The 12,778-nt window shown below is 39.7% G+C and overlaps 1 protein-coding gene across 1 annotated transcript in view; it reads left to right on the forward strand.

Moving 5' to 3' along the window:
* The first annotated feature begins 6,482 nt into the window (after window positions 1-6,482).
* atp6v1ba (ATPase, H+ transporting, lysosomal, V1 subunit B, member a) overlaps window positions 6,483-12,778 on the forward strand; it is a 147,060-nt gene continuing 140,764 nt past the window's right edge. The window contains exon 1 of the mRNA XM_062058913.1: window positions 6,483-6,700. Coding sequence (XP_061914897.1) covers window positions 6,595-6,700 — 106 coding nt within the window. The 5' untranslated portion in view covers window positions 6,483-6,594. The remainder of the gene's footprint in view (window positions 6,701-12,778) is intronic.

Consider the following 12,778-nt stretch of genomic DNA (forward strand, 5'->3'; position numbering starts at 1 on the left):
TCAGAAGTGCAGGTTGAATTGAGTTGGTCGTGCAGACAAACCACAAGTTACTCCGGAGCAAACAAGACACACACAAGCCAAAATCACTCCCGAGTTCCGGTCTTCTGCCATTTTTTATATGTCTGTTGTGCGTCATCGTTCCTTATCGAGTGCGTCAATGTTTTGTTTTGCTTTTCCTATCTGTTCCATAACAACTCGAATCCTTTAGACAGTCAACACATTCTATAGACAGGTTGGCACGACTTAATATTCACTTTTGTCCCACAACTGGTCCATTCAATGGCACAAAAATACAAGAGTATTGAAAATGAGCGGACATTCTTAAAAGACAAGAAATATAGGTCAAAAGGTCAGAAATTCTACTACATACCCGCCTTCCAGGGTCTTAAGACCCTGGACCAAAACAATTTCTGATATAGACCACTAACTTAAAGGCCTACTGAAACCCACTACTACCGACCACGCAGTCTGATAGTTTATATATCAATGATGAAATCTTAACATTATAACACATGCCAATACGGCCGGGTTAACTTATAAAGTGACATTTTAAATTTGCCGCTAAACTTCCGGTTCGAAACGCCTCTGAGGATGACGTATGCGTGTGACGTAGCCCGACGAACACGGGTATGCCTTCCACATTGAAGCCGATACGAAAAAGCTCTGTTTTCATTTCATAATTCCACAGTATTCTGGACATCTGTGTTCGTGAATCTGTTTCAATCATGTTCATTGCATTATAGAGAAGGAAGCCGAGCAAGCAAAGAAGAAAGTTGTCGGTGCGAAATGGACGTATTTTTCGAACGTAGTCAGCCACAACAGTACACAGCCGGCGCTTCTTTGTTTACATTCCCGAAAGATGCAGTCAAGATGGAAGAACTCGGATAACAGAGACTCTAACCAGGAGGACTTTTGATTTGGATACACAGACGCCTGTAGAGAACTGGGACAACACAGACTCTTACCAGGATTACCGGTACTTTGATTTGGATGACAAAGACGCAGACGTGCTACTGTGAGTATGCAGCTTTGGCTTTTTTTTGCGTATGTACGTAACTTTTTTAAAATATATAAGCTTTATGAACCTTGGGTTAGGTGAACGGTCTTTTGGGCTGAGTGATTGTGTGTGTTGATCATGTGTTTGAATTGTATTGGCGTGTTCTATGGAGCTAGGAGCTAGCAGAGGAGCTAGGAGCTAGCATAACACGTACCGTACCGTACGTGCGCGTCACGTACGTAACTTTTTAAAAATATATAAGCTTTATGAACCTTGGGTTAGGTGAACGGTCTTTTGGGCTGAGTGATTGTGTGTGTTGATCAGTAGTTTGAATTGTATTGGCGTGTTCTATGGAGCTAGGAGCTAGCAGAGGAGCTAGGAGCTAGCATAACAAACACGCAGGTGTTATTATGCAGGATTAATTTGTGGCATATTAAATATAAGCCTGGTTGTGTTGTGGCTAATAGAGTATATATATGTCTTGTGTTTATTTACTGTTGTAGTCATTCCCAGCTGAATATCAGGTACCGTGAGTATGCAGCCTTGGCTGCTAAACATTCGATAACTTGACCGTATGTGCGCGTCACGTACGTAACTTTTTAAAAATATATAAGCTTTATGAACCTTGGGTTAGGTAAACGGTCTTTTGGGCTGAGTGATTGTGTGTGTTGATCAGGTGTTTGAATTGTATTGGCGTGTTCTATGGAGCTAGGAGCTAGCAGAGGAGCTAGGAGCTAGCATAACAAACACGCAGGTGTTTTTATGCAGGATTAATTTGTGGCATATTAAATATAAGCCTGGTTGTGTTGTGGCTAATAGAGTATATATATGTCTTGTGTTTATTTACTGTTGTAGTCATTCCCAGCTGAATATCAGGTCACCCCCGGCTCTCACAGCATCTTCCCTATCTGAATAGCTTCAACTCCCCACTAGTCCTTCACTTGCACTTTACTCATCCACAAATCTTTCATCCTCGCTCAAATTAATGGGGAAATTGTCGCTTTCTCGGTCCGAATCTCTCTCACTTCATGCGGCCATCATTGTAAACAATAGGGAACTTTGCGTATATGTTCAACTGACTACGTCACGCTACTTCCGGTAGGTGCAAGCCTTTTTTTTATCAGATACCAAAAGTTGCAATCTTTATCGTCGTTGTTCTATACTAAATCCTTTCAGCAAAAATATGGCAATATCGCGAAATGATCAAGTATGACACATAGAATAGATCTGCTATCCCCGTTTAAATAAAAAAAATTCATTTCAGTAGGCCTTTAAATCTCTACCGCAGATAGAGGCAAAAACTTCAATGTTTTTATACGAGGCAAAAATTCCGTCTATGACCCTCCTTCAGAGCGATCGCTGTTACCAGCCTGCAGTAAAACCATCTCACAGAATACAATTAGTGGCCTACCCTTTGATTTAGTAAAGGAATAACAAATACTTTGATCATGAACATCATTGAACATAAATAGATGAATGTATATAGACTTATGACTGTAAGACATTTGCAAAATATTTTTCCCGGCATTTGCAATGAATGTAGTTTCCAATATTGTTAATTATCAATTGATTTTGAACACACAACTGAATTTCGTATGAGTCCATGTTCGATTAATGCTCGTATAGATGGCTCGGTGGTGCCTCAGGCTGGTGGCCTGCCGACACCTCGTTGGGCTTTCGGCTGCCCTGGTGAAGAAAGAGATCCACTCAAACAGTCTGTCTCTGTCTCTTCTTGGGGTGTGGTTCAGTCCATTGGGCAGACTGTTCAGTGGCATGTGCGTGCTGGCCGAAATTGGGGAAAACTCAGGTAGAGTTGGAGCTGTGGGGGCTTTGGGGAAGGCTGGGGCAGAGTATGGGGCGTGGGGCTTTGGTCCAGGCCCTCGGCTTGCTTCAGGCCTCCTCGCTGCTTCGGCACTCCCGACACTTCTTTCCACAGCTGCTGGAGTCCCGGTGGACCCATTGGCTGGCAACCTTAGTTGTTCTCGTCATCGCTGGCAAGGTGTTGTCTCTCCTCTCGGTTCCTTCCAGTCAGGTATCGGGTGTTGGTCCTGGATTTGCTTTGACCGTGCCCCTCTTAGCGAGTACAAGGGAATCTGGAGTGGCTGCTTTCATCCTCAAATCTGCACAGAGGAACTGGCACACAAATTCTACATTTTGCAAACTTACCATTTTGGTCTCATGGTCTTTCCACCTTCCTAGGAAGCTGCTGGTCCTGAGAAGTGCTGATCTTGTGACTGAAGATGATAACCTGTTTTCTTAAAATAGGTGCCGTTGTTTGACCTAATCTTTTTGGGGAAACCATGTCGGGATATTTTATATATATATATATATATATATATATTATATATATATATATATATATTTTATATAATTCTACTACATGACTAATGATCTATTGCTAACGATGGATTCTGATGCGTCATCTATGTTGCTGCTTCTTGATCTTAGCGCCGCTTTCGATACAGTCGATCATAATATTTTATTAGAGCGTATCAAAACACGTGTTGGTATGTCAGACTTAGCCTTGTCTTGTTTTAACTCTTATCTTACTGACAGGATGCAGTGCGTCTCCCATAACAATGTGACCTCGGACTATGTCAAGGTAACATGCGGAGTTCCCCAGGGTTCGGTTCTTGGCCCTGCACTCTTTAGTATTTACATGCTGCCGCTAGGTGACATCATACGCAAATACGGTGTTAGCTTTCACTGTTATGCTGATGACACCCAACTCTACATGCCCCTAAAGCTGACCAACATGCTGGATTGTAGTCAGCTGGAGGCGTGTCTTAATGAAATTAAACAATGGATGTCCGCTAACTTTTTGCAACTCAACGCTAAGAAAACGGAAATGCTGATTATCGGTCCTGCTAGACACCAAAATCTATTTAATAATACCACCTTAACATTTGACAACCAAACAATTACACAAGGCGACTCGGTAAAGAATCTGGGTATTATCTTCGACCCAACTCTCTCGTTTGAGTCACACATTAAGAGTGTTACTAAAACGGCCTTCTTTCATCTCCGTAATATCGCAAAAATTCGTTCCATTTTGTCCACTAGTGACGCTGAGATCATTATTCATGCGTTCGTTACGTCTCGTCTCGATTACTGTAAGGTATTATTTTCGGGTCTTCCTCTGTCTAGCATTAAAAGATTACAGTTGGTACAAAATGCGGCTGCTAGACTTTTGACAAAAACAAGAAAGTTTGATCATATTACGCCTATACTGGCTCACCTGCACTGGCTTCCTGTGCACTTAAGATGTGACTTTAAAGTTTTAGTACTTACGTATAAAATACTACACGTTCTAGCTCCAGCCTATCTTGCCGATTGTATTGTACCATATGTCCCGGCAAGAAATCTGCATTCAAAGAACTCCGGCTTATTAGTGATTCCCAGAGCCCAAAAAAAGTCTGCGGGCTATAGAGCGTTTCTATTCGGGCTCCAGTACACTGGAATGCTCTCCCTGTAACAGTTAGAGATGCTACCTCAGTAGAAAGCATTTAAGTCCCATCTTAAAACTCATTTGTATACTCCAGCCTTAAAATAGACCCCCTTTTTAGACCAGTTGATCTGCCCTTTCTTTTCTTTTCTCCTCTGCTCCCCTCTCCCTTGGGGAGGGGGAGTTGCACAGGTCCGGTGGCCATGGATGAAGTGCTGGCTGTCCAGAGTCGGGACCTCGGGTGGACCGCTAGCCTGTGCATCGGTTGGGGACATCTCTGCGCTGCTGACCCGTCTCCGCTCAAGACGGTTTCCTGCTGGCCCCACTATGGACTGGACTCTCGCTGATGTGTTGGATCCACTGTGGACTGGACTTTCACAATATTATGTCAGACCCACTCGACATCCATTGCTTTCGGTCTCCCCTAGAGGGGGTTTACCCACATATGCGGTCTTCTCCAAGGTTTCTCATAGTCATTCACATCGACGTCCCACTGGGGTGGGTTTTTCCTTGCCCGTATGTGGACTCTGTACCGAGGATGTCGTTGTGGCTTGTGCAGCCCTTTGAGACACATGTGATTTAGGGCTATAAAAATAAACATTGATTGATAATAAAAAATCTTGAAATAATTACATCATTCAAAATTCAATAATAATAATGGAATTGTAAAATTTGTTATTTAACAGTGAATTAAAAAAAAGAAGTAAATAAATAATTAATTAAATATTGGAATAATTTATTAAATATTAAATAAGAATTATAAGTTGAACTAATTGATGACCCATTTAATGCCTCATGCATTTATTCAATTCAAATCATAATTAATTAATTTTAGGTAATGATTTGTATTTATTTAGGCCCTGCGATGAGGTGGCGACTTGTCCAGGGTGTACCCCGCCTTCCGCCCGAATGCAGCTGAGATAGGCTCCAGCACCCCCCGCAACCCAAAAGAGGGACAAGCGGTAGAAAATGGATGGATGGATGGATTTGTATTTATTTATTATTTATTTCTGAGCCATTTGACCCTCCATAATTTTTTTTTATTATTTAAAGATTAAATATAATGGAATATTCAAGAGGCATAACAGGTAGACCACATACTGAGCAAAAATCTGTTTTAAATTCAATAACTGACTGACTAAAAATATATAATTCTTTAGCAACCCATCTTTCAATAAATATCGATATATTCTCATATTTAATGTTTGTTATATATATATGTATGTATATATATATATATATATATATATATATATATATATATATATATATATATGAATATATATATACATATATATATATATATATATATATATTATATATATATATATATATATATATATATATATATGTATATATATATACATATATATATATATATATATATATATATATATATAACAAACATTAAATATGAGAATATATCTATATTTATTGAAATATATATATATATATATATATATATATATTATATATATATATATATATATATATATATATATATATATATATATATATATATATATATATGTATGTGTGTATATATACCTTCTACCTTCCTAGTCACGTCCGTTGTGTCCTTGGGCAAGACACTTCACCCTTTGCCTCTGATGGCTGCTGGTTAGCGCCTTGCATGGCAGCTTCCGCCATCAGTGTGTGAATGTGTGTGTGAATGGGTAAATGTGGAAATACTGTCAAAGCGCTTTGAGTACCTTGAAGGTAGAAAAGCGCTATACAAGTATAACCCATTTATCATTTATTTATATATATATATATATATATATATATATATATATATATATATATATATATATATATATATATATATATATATATATATATATATATATATATATATATATATATATATATATATATATATATACATATATATATATATATATATATATATATATATATATATATATATATATATATATATTATGTATAATATATTTATATATAATATATTTATATGAGAGAAATACACAAGATACATAGTAGTATCAAAATAGACTTTATTGGGGCGCTTAACCGTGACGCCACATCCGGTGCAGCTAGAGCACATCCGGCCAGTCATATGATCATCTTTTCGCTGTCATCTGTTAGCAGAACACATTGAAGATCTTTCTGACGGTGTTTTATTCCAGCGATGGCGACTTTAGTGGCAAATAGAGCGATGGACAACGGCTTGGCGGCAGTGGCGAGGACTCACACCCAAGCTGTGACCAGGAATTACATCTCTCAACCGAGACTAAGTATGTCAACACAGCTAGCTACTCAACGCTAGCTGCTCTTAGCCTCCATTTGACGCAATGCCTTTGCAGATAAACGAATTAATTGATATATTTTGCATCGTACATTGTAAAAATAGCAATGTATAGTCGAGTGGATGACACGGAAGACGACGCGTTACTGTCGTTTTAGTTAAAAATTGACACTTCCTCAATGAATTAAAAATGTCAGCTGATAAGCAGCTGGTGATAAAAATGACAGGTAAATGATGCCTTACTATTCTGGTTAGCTTTGTTCGGTGATGATATTTGTGATTTTTGTATTTTTGATGAAGGTCATTTTCGTGTCAATCGCATCCTTGCTAGTAGCTGCTAACGGTGTCTAATGCGTTCTTGTGTTGGCTCCCTACTTTGTCGTCTCATGGCCACTAACTTGATATATTTTTTAAAGGAAATTTTGTATTCATAGTGTATTGTTGATAGGTAAATAGGATACTGCCAATAGGGCACAATTGTCAGAGGTTTGGCCAACGTTGATTGACTGCTCACTTGTATATATTAGATACTGTGGAGGACAATGTTTTATTTTACGAGGGTTACTTTTTGTTCCATTCAACGCAGATAAAGGAACTTCAGCTTTAGACTGGTGACAGATGGAAAAGTCACATGACCGGTGGAAAAATATGTCATTTGACTTTGTCACATGACTGTGGCAGCATACACACTAATTGAAACTTTCACAGCTTTGTATGACATATGAATAACTTCCTGCAATATTAAGTGGATGTTAGACACCATCTGTAATTTAATCAAGTACTTATTAAGGTATACTGACAGGTTAATGTTGGCAAAAACGTATTGAGACACCTTGCATATTGTATTTAAAGGCACATGTCAATAAATTACAAGATAGCGCCAAAGTTATTTAATTTCAGAAGTTCAATTAAAACTAAGGGGCAGCACGGTGGTACAGGGGGTTGTGCATGTGCCTCACAATCTTGAGTTCAATCCCGGGCTCGGGATCTTTCTGTGTGGAGTTTGCATGTTCTCCCCGTGACTGTGTGGGTTCTTTCCGGGTACTCAGGCTTCCTCCCACCTCCAAAAACATGCACCTGGGGATAGGTTGATTGGCAACACTAAATTGGCCCTAGTGTGTGAATGTGAGTGTGAACGTTGTCTGTCTATCTGTGTTGGCCCTGCGATGAGGTGGCGACTTTCCAGGGTGTACCTTCCGCCCGAATGCAGCTGAGATAGGCTCCAGCACCCCCCGCGACCCCGAAAGGGACAAGCGGTAGAAAATGGGTAGATGAAATTAAAACTAAGAGATTCATGACTTTTAAAGTTTTTGCAGTTTTTTTAATTTGAGTGTGAACCTGTAGTTTACAATATTCAACTTTTGGCAATTTTTCAACTTTTAAGAGCTACTGAATTAATGTTTTTTTTTTTCTGCTGTAAGCTATCACCATCAAACATTATTAAGAAACTAAGAAATGTATTCTTGAAATATTTCAGTCTGCATGTAGTAAATGTATACAGTACATTAATTTCACCTTTTGCATTGAATTACTGAAATAAATTAGCTTTCAAAAATATGCTAATTCATTTAGATGTGTCTGTATAGTAGTTGTCAAAAGTCGATTTGGGCTGCAGCTTTCGACTACTTTGGTAATCGAGTACCTGTAGTCTAGAGCTATAGATTACAGGGTTTCCCATACACCGCCACAGAAGAATAAATGCCGCCACACCGTCACACCTTACATGAAAACCAATTTAAGTAATATATTGTATGAATAGATATACTGTATATATTGTGTTATTCACATACTATTGGCCATAATAAGTTATAATAATAATCTCAGGAGCCCTGCAGCTGGTCGCGCATCTAAACAGAGTTTACACTGGCAAAAATAAAGAGTGAAATCTGAAAGAGAAAGGTATTTCAAGTTAATTAATGCATTTCTTGTTCAAGCTTGTGTAGACTTCTCAAATTATTTTGACATAAATATTGACAATAACGTCTAATTTACACCGTGGTTTCTTGGAACAGTTATTTGGCCATCTCTGTGTGGAGTCTGCATTGCATGCTCCCCGTGCATGGTTTTTTTTCTTTTTTTTCTTTGGGTACTCCAGCTTACTCCCACATTCCAAAAATATTCACGTTAGGTTAATTGGAGACTAGGGATACGACAATATCAAAATCTCACCTTACAATATTATCACTGTATGATAATATTATGATATATGTAAAAAAAAAAAAAAAAGACTTAAAAATGCCATATTGTATAAAGTGAAGTGGCAGCAATGTTAAGGATAACATACTTACTGTAATTGAACACAAACATAATGCTAAAATGTTCTAATAATATTTATTACTATCAATCAATCAATCAATCAATCAATGTTTAATTACTACAAACAAGTAATTTTAAGTGCAAAGAATTGTGCGGGAACATCCACTGTCTATCAACTTTTACTTTTTGAGAAGGGGTGTCCTTTCTATCAGTTTGAAAAACGCAGTTTCTTTGAAATGTTAACTCACATTTTAACTTCTAATAACCTAAATACCTCACAAATTGATGTTTAGCTTTGCTGGCTTAATATTTTCTGGGTGATTGTAGCTTATTAAGTAGCTTTGGTGTGTAGCAGGTGCTTTCCCTTGACACTGTACGCCTTGAGTTTGTTTTGGCTTAGAACGCTTGAGATGAACGTGACACGCTTTACTTCCGCCAAAAATGTTATGTTTTCGCCAGGGTTTGTCTGTTTGTTTGCAACATAACTCAAACAGTTATTAGGATTTTGAAAATAAACTATTGTTTTTATCTACTACGAAGTAGAACAAACTTTGCTTCCTGCTTCCTCTTTCTCTGTCCTTTATGGCGCTACTAGCCCCCACATTGCGGTTCTGCACTGCGCAGTGGATTGTGGGAGATGCAGTTTAATTTCCATCCATCCATTTTCTACCGCTTGTCCCTCTCGGGGTCGCGGGGGAAGCAAAAGTGCCTGTACACTCACTAAGTTTTCGTTTGCAACCGTGACGCGTCACAGCATTATTTATACAATTTTGAAACCGCTACACCTCTACAATACCCTTACATCGCTGTTGGAGACTATAAATTGTCCATAGGTGTCATTGTTTGTGTGAATGGTTGTTTGTCAATGTGTGCCCTGTGATTGGCCATGATAATTTGGGTTAGCTTGTCAACGAGCTAGTCCATTGTACGTTAGCATTAAGATAACGGCATTATAGCCAACCTGCATACTGTAACTGTATTGCTTTTTTTCAGTATATTCCAAACTACATTATTCATTTAACGTGATTCCTACATGTATGCGCATATCTTCTGTATATATAATGTACTTTAGTGTGCTTAGTTTTACAGTGACTTCATTGTGGAAAATATCTGCAAAAAACCTGGCTATTTTTTTTATTTCTAATTCAAAAGGCTGATTACATATCTGGCAAACTAAAGAGAGTGCAGAATATAGTTTTACCTTTTATAATAAGCAGCAACAATTGAAATTGCATTGAACAAAGAGAGCACAGTCTACCAAGTCAAATTCTCTGTGTGTTACAGGGGAACTGCACTTTTTGTGGAATTTTGCCTATGGCTCTCAATCATTATGAGAGATAAGAAGACAATAGTTTTGTTTTTTTTGCTTTCTAGCATAAACAAATCAGCTCGTTCTTGGTGGCTAGCAATGCAGCTGATTGGAGCAATAATTTCTACCTATAAATCACTGTAAAAAAAATCTAGTAATTTATGTTCCGTAACCTGTATAATATCCAAACTGTAGCAACATTATTGTAAGAGCAAACACTGGGGAAATCATTTTGTAGCGTAGTAACACATCGGCATGCTTTGGTATTAGCCGTAAAAGCCAGCTACGGAAATAGATAAGCTAGCTTTTGTGTTCGCACGAAACTCGCTTGAGTTTGTGATGCACAACACTGCGATAACACACTAATCTGTACAGACTGAAACACATGAACAATCATATTACAGTATCTGTAAAGTATTATTCCACATATCATGGTTTGTTTGTACACATCTAGCCAGACAGCGTATGATGACACACACATGACGTGCTGCGTGTATTAGGATCATTAGAAAAAATTACTCATTTGATGGACAGTTGTCTGTTTGGTCCAGCTGGCGGGGACGCTTTTTTCATTTTTTTTTTGGGTAAGTACACCATTTATGTCGAAATAGCTCGTCTTAAAATTGCACATTTTACAGCTTCGATTAGTTTTCACTGCACTCTCACGGCTTCCGTCTGCTTCACTTTGTCCTCTTTCTTCGTGCTCGCTTTTAGAAGCAATAATTCACCCACAGTATGTTTACCAAAAAGATAAGGTTGTGAATCCTCATTTGTCCAAAAATAGTCGTCTTTGTTGTCTGTTACCAGGTCTGCCATGATTAGAAGACACACACAACTTTGTATCCGGAAGTAGGAAACATTTCATGCCAGAATTCAGACGTGCTCTGCTATGGCTACGGAAATCAATGCGCCGAGGAATTGGTTCCGGCTGTACATAATCCATCCATCCATTTTCTTCCGCTTATCTGAGGTCGAGTCGTGGGGGCAGCAGCCTAAGCAGAAAAGCCCAGACTTCTCTCTTCCCAGCCACTTCGTCCAGCTTCTCCCGGGGGATTCCGAGGCGTTCCCAGGCCAGCCGGGAGACATAGTCTTCCCAACGTATCCTGGGTCTTTCCCGTGGCCTCTTACCGGTCGGACGTGCCCTAAACACCTCCACAGGTCCGGGTGGCGTCTTGACCAGATGCCTGAACCACCTCATCTGGCTCCTCTCGATGTGTAGGAGCAGCGGTTTAACTTTGAACTCTTGCCGGATGACAGAGCTTCTCACCCCATCTCTAAGGGAGAGCCCCGCCACCAGACGGAGGAAACAAATTTCGGCCACACGTACCCGTGATCTTGTCATTTCAATTATAACCCAAAACTCATGACCATAGATGAGGATCGGAATGTAGATTGACCGGTAAATTGAGGGCTTTGCCCCGCCGGCTCAGCTCCTTCTTCACCACAATGAATCAATACAATGTCCGCATTACTGAAGACGTAGCACCGAACCATCTGTCCATCTCACGATTCACTCTTCCCTCACTCATGAACAAGACTCCGAGGTACTTGAACCCGCAGATGGCATTCCACCTTTTTCCGGGCAAGAACCTTGGACTCTGACTTAGAGGTGCTGATTCTCATCCGGTCGCTTCACACACTGCTGCGAACCGATTCAGTGAGAGCTGAAAATCCTGGCCAGATGAAGCCATCAGGACCACATCATCTGCAAAAAGCAGAGACCTAATCCTGCAGCCACCAAACCGGATCCCATCAACGCCATGTCTCCGCTTAGGAATTCTGTCCAAAAAAGTTACGAACAGGATCGGTGACAAAGGGCAGCCCTGACGGAGTCCAAACCTCACTGAAAACGGGTCCGACTTACTGCCAGAAATGCGGGCCAAGCTTTGACACTGATCATATCGGGCAGTGGTCCCCAACCACCGGGCCGATTGGTACCGGGCCGCACAAGAAATAAAAAAATAAAAGTAATTTATTTTTATTTTTTATTATTAAATTTAACATAAAAAACACAATATATACATTATATATCAATATAGATCAATACAGTCTGCAGGGATACAGTCCGTAAGCACACATGATTGTATTTATTTATGACAAAAAAAAACCACATACCCTCGGCCCGTGGGACAAATTTTCGAGCGTTGACCAGTCTGCAGCTACAAAAAGGTTGGGGTCCACTGATATAGGGAGCACACCGCCCCAATCAGACAGTCCGATACCCCAAAGTCTCTGAGCACTCCCCACAGGACTTCCTGAGGGACATGGTCGAATGCCTTCTCCAAGTCCACAAAGCACATGTAGACTGGTCGGGCAAACTCTCATGCACCCTCAAGGACCCTGCCCAGAGTAAAGAGCTGGACCACAGTTCCACGACCACGACGAAAACCACACTGCTCCTCCTGAATCTGAGGTTCGACTATCAGGCGTAGCCTCCTCTCCAATACACCTGAATAGACCTTACCGGGAAGGATGAGGAGTGTGATCCCATGATAGTTGGAA

Source organism: Entelurus aequoreus, linkage group LG09 (assembly GCF_033978785.1).
Source record: "Entelurus aequoreus isolate RoL-2023_Sb linkage group LG09, RoL_Eaeq_v1.1, whole genome shotgun sequence".
Lineage (NCBI taxonomy): Eukaryota > Metazoa > Chordata > Actinopteri > Syngnathiformes > Syngnathidae > Entelurus > Entelurus aequoreus.